This window comes from Globicephala melas, chromosome 9 (assembly GCF_963455315.2).
Source record: "Globicephala melas chromosome 9, mGloMel1.2, whole genome shotgun sequence".
Lineage (NCBI taxonomy): Eukaryota > Metazoa > Chordata > Mammalia > Artiodactyla > Delphinidae > Globicephala > Globicephala melas.
Genome location: NC_083322.1, coordinates 104,699,906 through 104,714,305, shown reverse-complemented (window position 1 = coordinate 104,714,305; position 14,400 = coordinate 104,699,906). Strand labels below are relative to the sequence as shown.

The window sequence follows — 14,400 nt, the reverse complement described above, 5'->3', positions numbered from 1 at the left end:
GTAGGTGGGATGTGAAACCCCAGTCGGCTGACTTTTTTACTCCAGTTTTCTCCGCACTTTGTGACCTGTCTTCCGTTATTTTTAGGGTATAGTTTGAGTCAAACTATGTAAAACTTTTATCTTAGAAGGGTAACTATTTTGAGATTAGAATTAAAGGAAAACGATCAGGACATACCACGGAGTGTCCACAGAGCTCCGTGGACATCATGTATCGCAGGTGTGTCTTCTACGGCTGCTGTAACAAACGACAGCCCAGGAAGGAATCAAGGGGTCTGCATGGCTGTGTCCCTTCTGGAGGCTCCCAGGCAGGCATCGTTCTCTTGCCTCTTCCAGTTTCTAGAGGCAGCTGCTTTCAGTGGCTGGTGGCCCCTTCCCATCCTCAGAACCCATAATGGCTGGTTGAGTTTTTCTCACAATGCATCACCCTGACTCTCAGGACCCTCATAGTTTCCTCTGGTCATTGGATGATCCAGGATAGTCTCATCTCAAGTCGGCAGACGGGCACCCATCATTCCATCTGCAACCTCACGGCCTTCCTGCCAGGCGACATGATACATTAACAGGTTCTGGGGATTCACAGGGGAGCATCTCTGGGGTCCACCACCTGCCTTCCAATGGCATCAGCGTGGGTCCCCCCAGTCCTGCCGACTCCAGGCCCTGCTGCTCCCGGCCTGCCTGGGGTTTCTGCGTCTGCTGCCCTGGGAGAGGGTGTCTTCCCACTGCGTGTCATCAGACAGACCGCTCGGGTCCTGAGGGCAGGGACAGGGCTATATTCCTCTGACAGGCCACGTGGTATTGCTGAGTGTTTTGTTTTTTTTTAAAATTAAAAAAAAAAAGAAACAATACAGAGACCACGAGGGAGTCTGTGGCTTTGTGCCTCGATAGTCACAGGGAGTAGTTTTAATCTGGATCCTGAAGGGAACTACAGAGGGAATGAATGGGGCTTCGATGCTTTGTGACCACTGCTGCCAATGGGATTTCTGAAAGATGACGCCACAATCGTAAAACTCTGTAATAGAGGAACATGGTTTCTTCCAACATGAACGGAAGTATTTTTATGGAGCTGTATTAGAGAAGTTCATTTACAGAAATAAAGGAGGTTTGGTTTCAAAATATTAAGCAATTTCTGACTCACAGCTCCAATTTGAACCCTTCCAACTTCATCCATCTTTGATAGATAATTAGAAAAGAAGATGTTTTTGGCAAAGCAAATTTGTTAGTCCAAGGTATCAGTTAAACTGGGCTGGCCCATGGTTGCCTTTGGCCTGAGAGTGGAGACAAACAGTATCTGAAACCAGCCCTGTGTCCTGGAGAAACAGCAGTGCTCCTGAAAAATGTCATCGACTTATTCCTTAACTCCAAAGGCCTCCCTTCCAGGCAGATTCACATGGACGTTATCACTCTATCACCCTGTTACGACTTCAGTCAAGCAAATGTCAGAGGTTTTTCTTTGGCAAGATTGTGGTGTTATTCGGAGAGAAACACCCCAGAAAAAAAGACCCTTGATTTCTTAATATTTTCCGTAGCGTTGCCAGATTCCCACAGACAGTTCACTGGGGCGGATGCTGTGTTCAGCCTTGTCCGGCTGCCACGAGAATGAAGAGGAACGGGGTGGGGGGGGGGTCACCCTGCAGACTGCGACCCCAGGTGGTAGCGGCCAGAAACTACCTGCTCTGCGCCACCAGCCAGCTGCACCTCTGCAAACAGGTGCCGCCCCACAGCAGACACCTGTGTCGTGGCATGTCCAGACCGTGCACTTTCCTCCTGCATCTTTCCCTGCTTGATTTTATTTGTTTGTTTGTTTATGTATTTATTTATCTTTTGGATTTTTTTCCTGAGTTTGACTTTTTTTTTTTTAATAAACTTATTTATTTTTGGCTGTGTTGGGTATTCATTTCTGTGCGAGGGCTTTCTCCAGTTGTGGCGAGTGGGGGCCACTCTTCATCACGGCGCACGGGCCTCTCACTGTCACAGCCTCTCCCGCTGTGGAGCACAGGCTCCAGACGCGCAGGCTCAGTAGTTGTGGCTCACGGGCTTAGTTGCTCCGCGGCATGTGGGATCCTCCCAGACCAGGGCTCGAACCCACGTCCCCTGCATTGGCAGGTGGATTCTTAACCACTGCGCCACCAGGGAAGCCCGAGTTTGACGTTTTTTAAAAAAAATTTAATTGAAGCATAGTTGATTTGCAATATCGTTTTCATTTCAGATGTGCAGTGCAGTGATTCAGTTATACACACACACACACACACACACACACACACACACACATCTATTCCTTTTCAGATTCTCTTCCATTATAGATTCTTACAAAATATTGAGTATAGTTCCCTGTGCTATACAGTAGGTTCTTGTTGGTGATTTTATTTATTTTAATTTAATTTTATACACTTAACATGAGATCTACCTTCTCACTGATTTTCAAGTGTCCAACACAGCACTGCTGACACTAGCACAGGCTGTACAGCACAGCCCCAGAGCCAGCGCGCCTTGCTCGCTGAAGCGTTACAGGGGCCAGCCCATTCATTCTGCGCCCCCGCCGCGACATTCACTCTCTGACTTCACGTCCTTCCCAGGGAGAAGCGTGAGGACCCCGCAGGCTGGACACCATGTGCACCTTCTCCACGTGCATCTGCTGACCTTGGCTCGCTGGGCACTCAACACAGCCGGCACCAGAGAGGCCCTCTTTATTGATTTATTTTTAATTTTTATTGAAGTATAGTTGATTTACAATGTTGTGTTAATTTGCTGGACAGCAAGGTGATTCAGTTTTACATATATATATATATATTCATTTTCATCTTCTTTTCCATTATGGTTTATCACAGGGTATTGAATATAGTTCCCTGTGCTCTACAGCAGGACCCTGTTGTTTATCTATCCTATATGCAGTCGTCACAAAGTCCCACTTGGGCTTAAACATCACCTGGCAATTGCAAGAACCATAATCTATTTTTGGCATGTGCGATTTCCATTGGGCTCCTTTGACGCCCTCCTTGGGTGTTTGGTGCAGGGATTCGGTACCCTTGGGCACTGGGTGCTGAAGGGCCTGCCTCTTCACTCTGGTTTCGATAAGCCCTTTGCTTGAACAGCGACTGTAATATGAAGGGAAACTGCCTTCCCGGGGACACTAGTGTGTGCGGAGTGCCAGAGTGGTCACACAGCCAGTGGCCTCAGAAACTGCGGGACCCTGGCTGGTTCACAGCTTTCTGCTTTGGGGGAGGCCGGGGAGGGGTGTGAGTTAGAGGCCTGTGACCACCCACCCACCCCCCCGTTCACTTTACTGGGCACTGCATTTCCCATCACATATTTTCTCAAAGAGCACACCTCTGTACCTTTTTTCCTAATATGTCTCACTGGTAAAGGTCAAACTCTCAAATAACGGATAAACGTCCTTAAAAAAAAAAATACAGGTCTGACTGTCCACTTGGAGGCACTCAATTTATCTGGTGCTAAATGATCAAGGGACAGCATCGAGCTGACCAGCAGCAGCACCGTCAGTGGAAGCCCTGGCCGTGCGTTTTGTCTGGGTGGTGAGATCGTGGTGACGTGAAAGCTGTTCAGGGCACATCCCTGTCCACCCTGCATCCCCCGCACTCTCAGTCTGGGCAGGAAGGACCTGTTTTGGTGCAATGTTGACAATCCACAATATGAATTGCCTTTAGTATCCCCAAGTTCATGACATGAAATGTACTTAGTAACTATGTATTAATTATGATAGAATTCTAAGGCATATGAATATACTTATGCTAGCCCATGTCAGTTTAGTTTTTAAGGTATATTTCACTTGTTTAGAAACGTATGTTATCACCTTTTCTTTCGAAAATGGGAAGGGGGGAAGGAAAGAGAGAAATCGGACCAACAAAAAAGTTGCATGCACCCACTGTTGCAATTTGTAATCTTTAATTTCTGAGTAGAAATTAAAGCATAATACAATTGTCAACAGGTGTCTCAATCTGCCAACCACATAAAAATGGGCCGTCTGTCACCTAGAATGGTTTGTTACTATTTCTTAACTAAACACTATTATTTCCAGTTTATTATCGTTGATAACAACGTTCTTGTTTCTCAGTGTGCAGGTGTTTGACCAGTGGCAGAAGGGCAGCCTCTTCCAGAGGATCCTGGCAGGGACTGGACACAGGCTGGAGGCTCTGGGGACTCAGTCTGGGGAAGGGAGCCAGGCCTGGACGGTGGCGGGAGCTTTGCAGGCTGCCCTTCTCCTCCTGAACGACAGTGTGGCAGTCGACGGCCCCCAAGGCAGCCACACACCTACCAGGATGTAAGGCACATTTCCTGGTGGATTAGGCTAGACAACCCTGATTTTAAAGTGTGCATGACAAGACTGTTACGAAGGCATTCCATGTAGCCCCGGTTAGACAACAAACTGCTAGTTATTAGCAACTGGAAAATGCAAGGCTTGCATTGTGGACCCTGGTAGGACTGTTTGCAGCAAACTGGATGCCTGTCCAGCTGTTGAAAGCAATCGAATGAGGGCACGATGTTTGAGAGGGTTTTCAGATTGTGGACCTTAGGTCTTAACATCTTTGACATTCATTTAAAAATGAACAAAGACAGTTTAAAGGTTCTTTCCTGTAAGGAACTACTTGTTTTCCTATTTATTTAAACTTTTTGTGTAGTTGAAATGTTTACATAAGGTCCAGAAATATTTGAGAAGTAGGAAAGGTGGGATGTGTGTTATTATTTTTAAGGTAGAGAAACTGACTCACACACACGGTGGAGTCTAGTGCAACACGGGGTCTGTTTCTTCAGTAGGTGTGGCTGTTTGTAGTAACTTGATGAATCTTAGTAAACTCCTGAAGTTAAGGCTTTCCTTGGAAGAGGACAATAAGATTTCTTCATATTGTCACAAAAGGTTCATTTCAAACTGTGGGTCATAGAAAGTATTGCTCCCTGTACGGTGTGGAGAGGGAGTTATGATGTGCGAATTGTACGGTGCTGTACGTATGTCTTTTTCAGGCTCAGCGGCCATGGCTCACGGGCCCAGCCGCTCCGCGGTATGTGGGATCTTCTTGGACCGGGGCCCGAACCCGTGTCCCCTGCATCGGCAGATAGACTCTCAACCACTGCGCCACCAGGGAAGCCCAGTATGGGGTTTTTAACGACACACCTAACAAGTGGTAACTGAAAACACTGCCGACACTTTTCTTTTTCTGAAACCCAGTTAGGAAGCAGGGCGTTGCTTCTGAAGAGATTGCCCGGGGCACGTGGGGACCGTGGCGGGGGAGGCAGTGCGGCTCCCTGTGGGCCGAGGACGCCGAGGAAGGGTTGCGGGCAGCCGGCCACGGACGTCTGCAGGATTAGCTGGAGAAAGGACGGGGTACACTGTTCTGTCACGTGAGAGCTGCACATGCAGCACAGTGCAGGAGGCCAGGCGTGGGCGTTGAAGGCTTCCCTGCTTGGTTACCTGTTTTGAAGCTGTTTGAAAGTAACATCTCCGTTACTTAACACACAGTAGTAGAGACGCCATGTCAGGTCCCCCTGGACGATCCTACACGCCTCCAGCACGTCCTGGCCCTTCCGCCCTGGGTCCCGCTGGGGCCCCCATAGACCAGGAGCCCCGGGGACCCTCCCCGTCTCTTGGCTCCTTGGGGATCAGGGGCCTCAGTGGCCACATCCTGCTCTAAGTACCAAAGCCACTTGCAGGTATCCTTCTCCCGATCCTGACCCAGAGTTGCAGGGACGTGACCCGCCTCCGGTCATCCCGTCCGGCCCCATTCAGGGGGCCGGAGTCTGGTCGGAGGCGGGCAGCCTGCACTCAGCCACACGCCGTCTGGACACTGAAGCGCTCTCAAAACACGCTTCCATATAAAATATTTTCTAGTAACCGCAGGTTTCATGGCAAATATATATATATATATACATATATATATATATATACACACATTTATTTATTTATTCGTTTATTTTTGGCTGCATTGGGTCTTCGTTGCATGCGGGCTTTCTCTGGTTGCGGCGAGCGGGGGCTACTCTTCATTGCGGTGCACGGGCTTCTCATTGTGGTGGCTTCTCTTGCTGTGGAGCATGGGCTCTAGGCACGTGGGCTTCAGTAGTTGTGGCTCGTGGGCTCAGTAGTTGTGGCACGTGGGCTCAGTAGTTGCGGCTCGCGGGCTGAGTTGCTCCACAACATGTGGGATCTTCCCGGACCAGGGCTCAAACCCGTGTCCCCTGCACTGGCAGGTGGATTCTTAACCCCTGCACCACCAGGGAAGTCCAAGATCTCCAACTTGATTTCTTCCAAATAGTCACAAATCATCAGATGTTTCCAAAAGATTGGTTAAACCCTCTGTTACCCACACCACCACTGACTCAAGTTACTTTCATCTTTGTGTTCTGAATTTCTATTTACATTTGGATCCATTTCTGGATTTCTCTGTTCTGTCCCCTCCTCTCTCTACCTCAGGGTCATACCATGAACCATAATCATGGCAAATATTTTTAAATCTCACCTGGAACTTTATCCTAACCCTCACCTCTTCTACCCACTACTTGGGATATACCTTTCTGTTTTGGGGTAAAGAGAGTGTTTAATCCATATTCAGTACCTGAAGGAATCCCCAAATCAGAGGATTCGAGCGATACGACCTGTCAAGAACCTGGTTATCTGTGTACGTGGGGAACGTGGGACTTTGGTCTGTGAAGTCCCAAAGCTGTGGGATATTTTCCTGTGAAGTTTTGTTTCCCAAGGAGGCATACTGAACTGCTTCCCGTTACATTTCATTTATTTATTTCTGCCCTCAGATTACTGCACCTGCAGAAACTGCAGCGCGTCCTTTGGGAGCTGCCCCTGTGGCCGGCCCTGACGAGACTGCTCCAGCTCGACGGGGCTCTCAGGAGTGTGGTGGCCCAGAATCTACACCTTGTCCGAGGTAAACTAGCTCCAGGGTTATTTGTCCCCAACTCAAATCACGGCGAACATGGGAGCGGCTGGAAGGCAGGCTCGAAGCCGCCCGTCAGGTTTGGAGGTGAGGTATGGGCGTGCATACATATTCGTGCTTGTCGATGGTGCCCAGGGATGTTTCAAACCCAGCACATCCTGGCTGAACGAGTAGCGTGTCATAGTGGGGACCACATCCTGCTGTTCCCGTCAGCCGGCCTGGGGCCTGGAGTCAGCCGGCCTGGGGTCTGGACAGGCTCTTTTCTGCCGTCCCATCCACACCCTGTCCTCTGCCCACTCCCTGCCCCTCGGCATCTGTGGGGATAGCAGGTCCCCCTCGTCTGCCCCGATGCCCTTCCTTGACTGCAGTCCCGGGAGGTGGCCGTCTGCACTCTGCTGCTTCTCACGGTGGACGGAGGAAGTGAGACAGCTGATGGAGCAGCTGCCCGAGGCTCGTGTGTCTGCAGAAAGAGGGGCCGGAGTTGGGTGACTTCGTCAGGCCCCACCCTCGGGGGGACATGAAGTGTCTGATAGCAGGTCCAGAGGCTGACCGGCCGGCTGCCAGGATTCAGTCTCTCGATTCACGGCCACATGAGGGAGGGGTCGGGCATGGAGCAGTTGGCAGGGGGTGAATGTCTGTCCATCCTATAGAAATCCTCATTTGCCTGGAGACATCTTCTAAGGACTCTCGACCTGCTGGGCCTGGCCAGTCAAAACTGGAAAAGGACGTGCTTTTTGGGGAGCTAAAGCAGGTAAAGCACAGCAAAGGATCACAAGTAAGCACCTGGGACAGCACATTCCAGATGCTCAGGCAGTATTTCCTTTTGCTCTTGTTATGAATGGTGCCAGTGCAATAAAGAGCACAGGCAGTTTTTGAAGCACGTTGCTTTCTTTTACAGCTCTGGTTTCTGTTTGCGGGGCTCTGACTCTCAGAGAGCTGTGTCAGCCCCTCTCCGGGTGGCCCCTCAGGCTCTCGTTTGTCTTTTAGCTGCGGATGAAGAAGAACGCCACTGGTCTGTGCCTGAACGGACGCTTGTCCCAGACGGAAGCTCCCCTGCCTCCCGGGACTGCTGGCGTCCCCAAGGGGCTGGGCTGTGGTCACCACTCCTCCAGTGAGGCCAGTGCTTTACATAAGCTGCTTGAGTCACTGGAGGATGTGGTGAGTATCCACCGTCTGGTCTCTTCTGGGCACTGGGGGCTCATTTCTGAGGTGGATTCACCAAAGATGCTCACACGGGAGCCTCAGTCTTACAAGACAGCTGCCCCTGGGCGCCCCCTCCTGGAGGCCACCTTAAGAGGCTGTGTGCCACCCACATGGCCAGAATCTGCTTGGTGTTAAATGAGCCTCCCCAAGGGCACCCAGAATGTTTCCCCAGGCCGCATCCACTTCCCTGTGTCCAGGTTCTCCGTCCTGCTCCATTTCTAGCTGCAGAGGCTACAGCAGGCGGAGGCATGTCCGGTGGGCAGTCGGCTTGGGGCTGAGCTGTAGCTTCCAGGGGCCAGAGGCCTGGGGGGGGGGCGTGGTCTCCCCACATGCCACCCAGCCCCCCAGTGTAGGGCTGCAGGGTGTCGAGAATTAGTTAGTGAAAAGGATCATGTCCAGTCCGGCCTGCACTCCTCTTACTGAGCACTAAACATATTGACGTTCACCTTTTCGTAGTTCATTTCATTTTCAGTATTACCTGTTTCATGTTTATGTTCTTCCTTATAAACCATGAAATAAGATCAGTGAAACGATGAAACTAGTGAACTATAAACTGTGCCAGTTAGGGCAGTGGTGTGTCAAGCCAGTCAGCGTTTTCCCAGCACGTTTGCTCTGTGCGTAATCGTGTGCAGAAGGGTGCGTGCTGCCCTGGCCGAGGAGGGTGGAAAAGCTTGGGTCCTCAGAGGGTGGCACCTGGGAATCCTCCCAGATGAGAGCATGAGCCCTTAAGGAGGCGGGTAACTTGAAGCAAGGAGAACTCGGGAGGGTGCCGGGCAGAGGGAAATTGTGTGCAGGCGGGAAAACCATCGCCTGCTGGCACGGTTGCTTTTTTTTTTTTTTTGGGTATGCAGGCCTCTCACTGTTGTGGCCTCTCCCGTTGCGGAGCACAGGCTCCGGACGCACAGGCTCAGTGGCCATGGCTCACAGGCCCAGCTGCTCCACGGCATGTGGGATCTTCCCGGACCGGGGCACGAACCCGTGTCCCCTGCATCGGCAGGCGGACTCTCAACCACTGCGCCACCAGGGAAGCCCTGGCGTGGTTGCTTTTGTGCTCTTGGTTTGTAAGCTCTCTCCTGGCAGAAAGCCACCCGAGTTTCTCTGTATCGATGAAGCCTCTGTCACGGCGCAGTTATGTTTCTGTATTATGTGCAGGGTAGGTAGCCTTCCTGCTGGGGCTTAGGTTGTTTATCACCATGGGACGACCCCGCAGCTTGGCAGGTAGTTCTGCTGGTTCTAGCAGACCCCTCCCTCGTAGCTGCGGGACTCTGGGTACGCAGCTAGGGCACCAGGGGCAAGGGGTGTGCGGGGCTGGTCCTGTCTCCTCCAAGCCCCAGGGTCTCTCCATCCTTGTGGCCTGTCTGTGTGGTCCCCCAGCAGCCCGGGGATCCCAGGCGAGAGAGCGGTTGGGAGCCGCTCCTCAGAAAGGGGCTGTGTCCCTCCTTCTGCACCGTGTTGGTTAACAGGGGCCCCAGCCCAGCCTCGATGAGCCATGGGGTGCGGTTACAGGGTCGTGGTGCTGGGACGTCTGCCCCACTGGGGTCAGGTGGGGGACAGGCCAACACAGACGGGCTTGATGCCTGGGTGCTCTCTGCTTTGTGGCTGTCTGAAGCTGTATGTGGGGTCTGTTCACCTGAACAAAGACTCAAGTCCAGGACCAGGACCAGGTGGTCCCAGCCGTACGGGGCACAGTTCAAAGGGACCCCCAGCTGAGTAAGAACGGGTAGAGGCTGCATCACAGATGCCCACAGCTTCATTGCTTTATGTACCACAAGCAATGTTCTCTCTGCCTTTTAAGGGTCATCATTTGCAAGAGGTCATTACTGGGCCCACAAATATGCCAGTTTCAACACGGGAAGACGCCCCAGGCTGGCAGGACCTGGGGACACGGCTGTTGGAAGTGAGCCTGCCCTGCACTCAGCTTCTGTGGCTGCTGGGAGCCAGGGTCTCCCCCCACGACTGTACGGACTGGCTTTTCTCTGCGGCATAAGTACCTGTTGGATGGAACACTTCCGAACAATTGGAAACCGAGAGGACTCCAACCGCTTCCTTCTCTACTCGAGAGACAGATCAACATAGTATATTCTATTTCTTATGAAAAAATAGAGTTGTTTACTATTTTTTCTGTTTTAAAAAGATTAACCTCTTTGGTACTGTTGGAAAGCATATACAAAATGTGAAATAGTGAACAGTCCCTCCGAAGTTTAACTGTTGGCTTAAATCTCACAGGAAATCTAGGGAATCGAGGGCCCTCGTTTAGTTCAAGGTGCTTGTTTATCACGTCACCCAGGATACCAAAGAGTGGTTCTCGAGGGAGCTCTGCTTCTCCAGGAAATTTGCCTTGTTTTTATTTTATCAAATGTGAATTGTATGTGTGATGAATTTCCATTCTCCTCGGATGCTAGGACGTTCACAGTCAAATGTGTCAAATAGGAATGTATTTTTCTTAGCTCAAAACTCATTTCGTATTGTAGACATTAATTTTCCAGTTTCTCTGCTCTTGATGGAGATATTTTATGTGTTCTTACATTTTTATATTTTATGCGCTCCCATAAATGATTTTCCTTCATTTTGCAAATCAGGGTGGGGGAAGTTCATAAATAAACAAATATGTATTAGGAAAAGTATTTCAAAGATTCTAAGTTCCTTATATAACTGGACTGCCGGGCGTTTGTATATATTTGTATTTAGATGAGTTTGTAATATTGTCTTCTGGAAAACCATTATTCAGTTTTGTTTTTGATTGCAGGGTATTTCATACACTTGAGAAAGCCCAACGGTTCCTCAAACAGACATACCCCTGGAAAGACTTCATGGGGTTCATACGGAAGACTTGCCAGGTGGCTCGATATGTGAATAAGCAGGAAAGTTTCCAGAACAGTCTTCTTGGTAAGTCAGGAATGAGGGTGTTTTCCCCGTTCACTGTGGCAACACGGCTTCCTAAGAGCTGATCGATCCTAGTGAGTGAGGGGAGCTAAGCGTGGCTCACCGGGACGGTGCCGTGAGGTTTCCGCATTTACTCCCGTCAGCCATAACTAGACGGCCGCGGGTCCCGGCACAGTCACTGCTTTCTCTCTCTAAACTGTCCTGGTTTGGTCAATAAACACTTACCTGTACAGACTCATCATGACCCAACCTCCGAAAGTCCAGATGTGCTGTGCGTGGGACCCTCTCCCTTAGCGCGTCCGCCCTGCCACGGGGGAGACCCATGTGGAGTGTGCTCCACTCTCTCCTTACCAGCCTCAAAACCAAAAATCCCCTAAAATATGAATCTCATAACTTGCAACTGCATGACTCGTAGGGAATCATCCTGTCCCCCAAAAGACTTTTTTTTTAGAAGATGCTGGCAGGGCGACCCCTGCATCTCTGAGTTGGCCTCTTCCGGGTCTAGAGCTGGTTGTGTGTTTCCATCTGCCTTGGGAATTACACGCCCTGGTTTCCCATGTGTTCCATGGGTTCTGTCCCATGGGGTCATAGCATCTCCTTGGAACACCTGTGTCTTGGACCTCTAGGGGGTTTGGGCCTGGGGATGGGATTTCCTGTTCCTTTTCTGTGGTCATGTCCACCTAACACTCCTTCCTTCACTCCTCCTCAAACTTGTCTTAGGGGCTGCCAGAGACCCTCTCTCTCTGGTTCTCGGTATCAGACTCACCACCCACGAGAGGGGTCCCTGCATTTGCTGTGGTTACACTGCCAGGCTCTGCGCCCTGTACAGCAGCGCTGGGTCTGTGTTGGCTTCTCCAGTGCGTTGGCTGTGTTCTCTTGAGTTGGGTGCTCATCCTACATGTTAACTTTCTGCTTTACCACCTTGCTCTCCTTTTTTTAATCACTTATTTCTGCCCAGTTTTACCATTTCCAGAAATACAGGCTACAAACAGTTACATTCATCATCAGCAAGAGGCCCAGGTTCAGAAGTCCCAATGGTATTGATAATCACACACATTTGTTCTGTTTTGAGTGAACTGCTTTATTCAATCCTTGTGGCAACCTGTAAGTTGGGTACAACTTCATTTTCAGGTGAGAATACTGAAGCTCAAGGAGATAGTATTCTTGGAGTAGGTCACACAACTGCTAAGTGTCAAATCCGGGAAGGCTCACTGTGGAGCCTGTGAGCTTGACCACCCTCTTCCCTTTGGACGGATCCTTGCTAGGGGCTTAACTCTGCCCAAACACGCTCCACTGCAGAAATGTGACTGACTCCTCTTGACAAAGAACTGAGTTTTGTTGTTTTCTACTGTACATTTATTTTCTATTTCACTAATTTCCCTTTTAGTCTCTATTTCCTTCCTTCTAGTAAACTTAGTTTGATGTTCTTTTTCTAGATTCTTGATTTTCAGATTTTCTTCTTTTCTAACATACACTTTCAGGGCTATACATTTTTCTGTATGCAAAGCTCCATATATATTCCACACATTTTGATACGTTGTGTTTTATGTTAGACTCACAGATCTTTCTATATTGAACTTACTTATATTTTAAGATTTTGGGTAGGGAGTATAGTGTAAAGCAATTTTGATTATCACGCGGAGACATGGGTAGTTACCACTAGGGGGGATGAATAATAACCGAGGGAAATTCGTGGGCTCTGGGCCCTTTATTGCCTGTGTTGGATGAGTACACAGACCTGATTCACTTACATCCTTGCTACTCAAAGTGTGGTCCCTGAACCAGTGGCATCAGCACCATCTGGGAGCCTGCTAGAAATACCGAACCTTGGCCCCACCTCAGACCTATGGAGTCAGAGCGTGAAGTTTAGGACGACACCCAGATGGTCTATGAGCACGTGGAAGTGTGAGGAGCTCTGGGTTACATGCATGACTAGCCTGTTGATCAGCATTCAACTCTCGGTTATACATTCTGTATTTCCCCTTCCTCCTGTAGAAAACAAAACCAACTGCACGTGATAAGAATTTGTTATTTATATATAACAGAAACACGAATTACGTTTTCTAATAATTGGATTCTGCTCTAAGTATTTAAATCATGGACTGCAGTGAGTTTTGCAGGCAGATGGAGCTGGGAGCAGACCCTGCTTCTGACGCAGATTTTACTGAGTGGGTTACTGGCCTCCCATTGCAATCAGTTTTCTCCTTGGTGACATAGAAATTATACGGTCTACTGTACTGAGTTCTTATTAAGTAAGCTAATGTACGTGAAATTCCTAGTGCAGTACTTTTAGGCAGTTTCCATAGACACTAGTTCCTTTTTGTCCCCACAGAAATGATTCCAGAATAATAATGCACCACAAGGAATGGCCATGGAATTCACTGTGGTGGATTATGTTTCTTTTTTTGTTTAAAAAAGTTATTCCAAGTGGCTTGGTTTTCTGGTAGCATTAGCTTTAAAAATATGTGATATTAATCACACACATCTGTGCTAATTTTCAATATTGTTACCACCTTTTCCCCCCTTAAACACTTATAAAATTATATATACATAAGTCAGTCTATTGCAGCAGGAACTCAGCGACGTATAAAAATTGCAAGTGCCTCTGAAATAGGTGCTGGAGAGGTTAAATTACTTGTCTTAAATTAGAAGGATTTCTTTCTTTAAAAAAATCACCTTTATTGAAATATAATTGATTCATGCAACAAATCACCTGTGTTTAAAGTGTACGATTTGTTAGGTTCTGATGTGTGTATCTGTGAAGCTGTCATTACAGTTGAGACAGGGAACGTGTCCACCTGTCCCCAAAGTGTCCTCTTGCTCCCCTGTAATCCCCTCTCAGGTCAATCCAGCCCCTGCTCCGGTCCCCAGGTAACCACTGATTTGCCCTCGGTCATCATCAGTTAGTTTTTTCCTTTTCTAGAAATTTATATAAATGGAATTCCATAGTATGTTCTATGACATCTTTTACTTAGTGTAATTAATTAGTTCCAGCTCCATTCATGCGGCAGTATGCTCACTCCTCTTGACTGCTGAGTACTATTCTGTTGTGTGGACGTATCACAGATTGTTTACTCATTCACACGACTCACAGTTTGGGATGTTTCCTGTTTTGGGCTATAGCAAATAAACCTGCGAGGAACATTCATATACAATTTTTAATGGAAATATGCTTTCTTTTCTCTAGAAGTAAAATGGCTAGATTATATGGTACATGCATGTGTAACTTTTTAAGAAACTGACAAACTGTTTTTCAAAATTGTACCATTTTCAGTTTCGACCAGAGCCCCTTCTGCCAGAGGGTTCTGATTCCTCCACTTGGTATGGTCGGTTTAGAAAATTTTAGCCATTCTAATAGGTGTGGTATCTCGTAATGGATTTCATTTGCATTTATGAGTAGTGATTTGAACATGTATCTTTA

At 48.7% G+C, this 14,400-nt stretch overlaps 1 protein-coding gene across 1 annotated transcript in view; it reads left to right on the top strand.

Annotated features, from left to right (window-relative positions):
* Nucleotides 1-971: 971 nt before the first annotated feature.
* Nucleotides 972-14,400, top strand: part of ABCA13 (ATP binding cassette subfamily A member 13) — a 36,993-nt gene continuing 23,564 nt past the window's right edge. Inside the window, 10 exon segments of the mRNA XM_070046276.1 lie at nucleotides 972-1,001; nucleotides 1,527-1,610; nucleotides 1,613-1,649; nucleotides 1,652-1,707; nucleotides 4,077-4,276; nucleotides 6,757-6,884; nucleotides 7,544-7,644; nucleotides 7,881-8,051; nucleotides 9,892-10,064; nucleotides 10,825-10,982. Of these exon segments, the coding sequence (XP_069902377.1) occupies nucleotides 972-1,001; nucleotides 1,527-1,610; nucleotides 1,613-1,649; nucleotides 1,652-1,707; nucleotides 4,077-4,276; nucleotides 6,757-6,884; nucleotides 7,544-7,644; nucleotides 7,881-8,051; nucleotides 9,892-10,064; nucleotides 10,825-10,982 (1,138 nt within the window).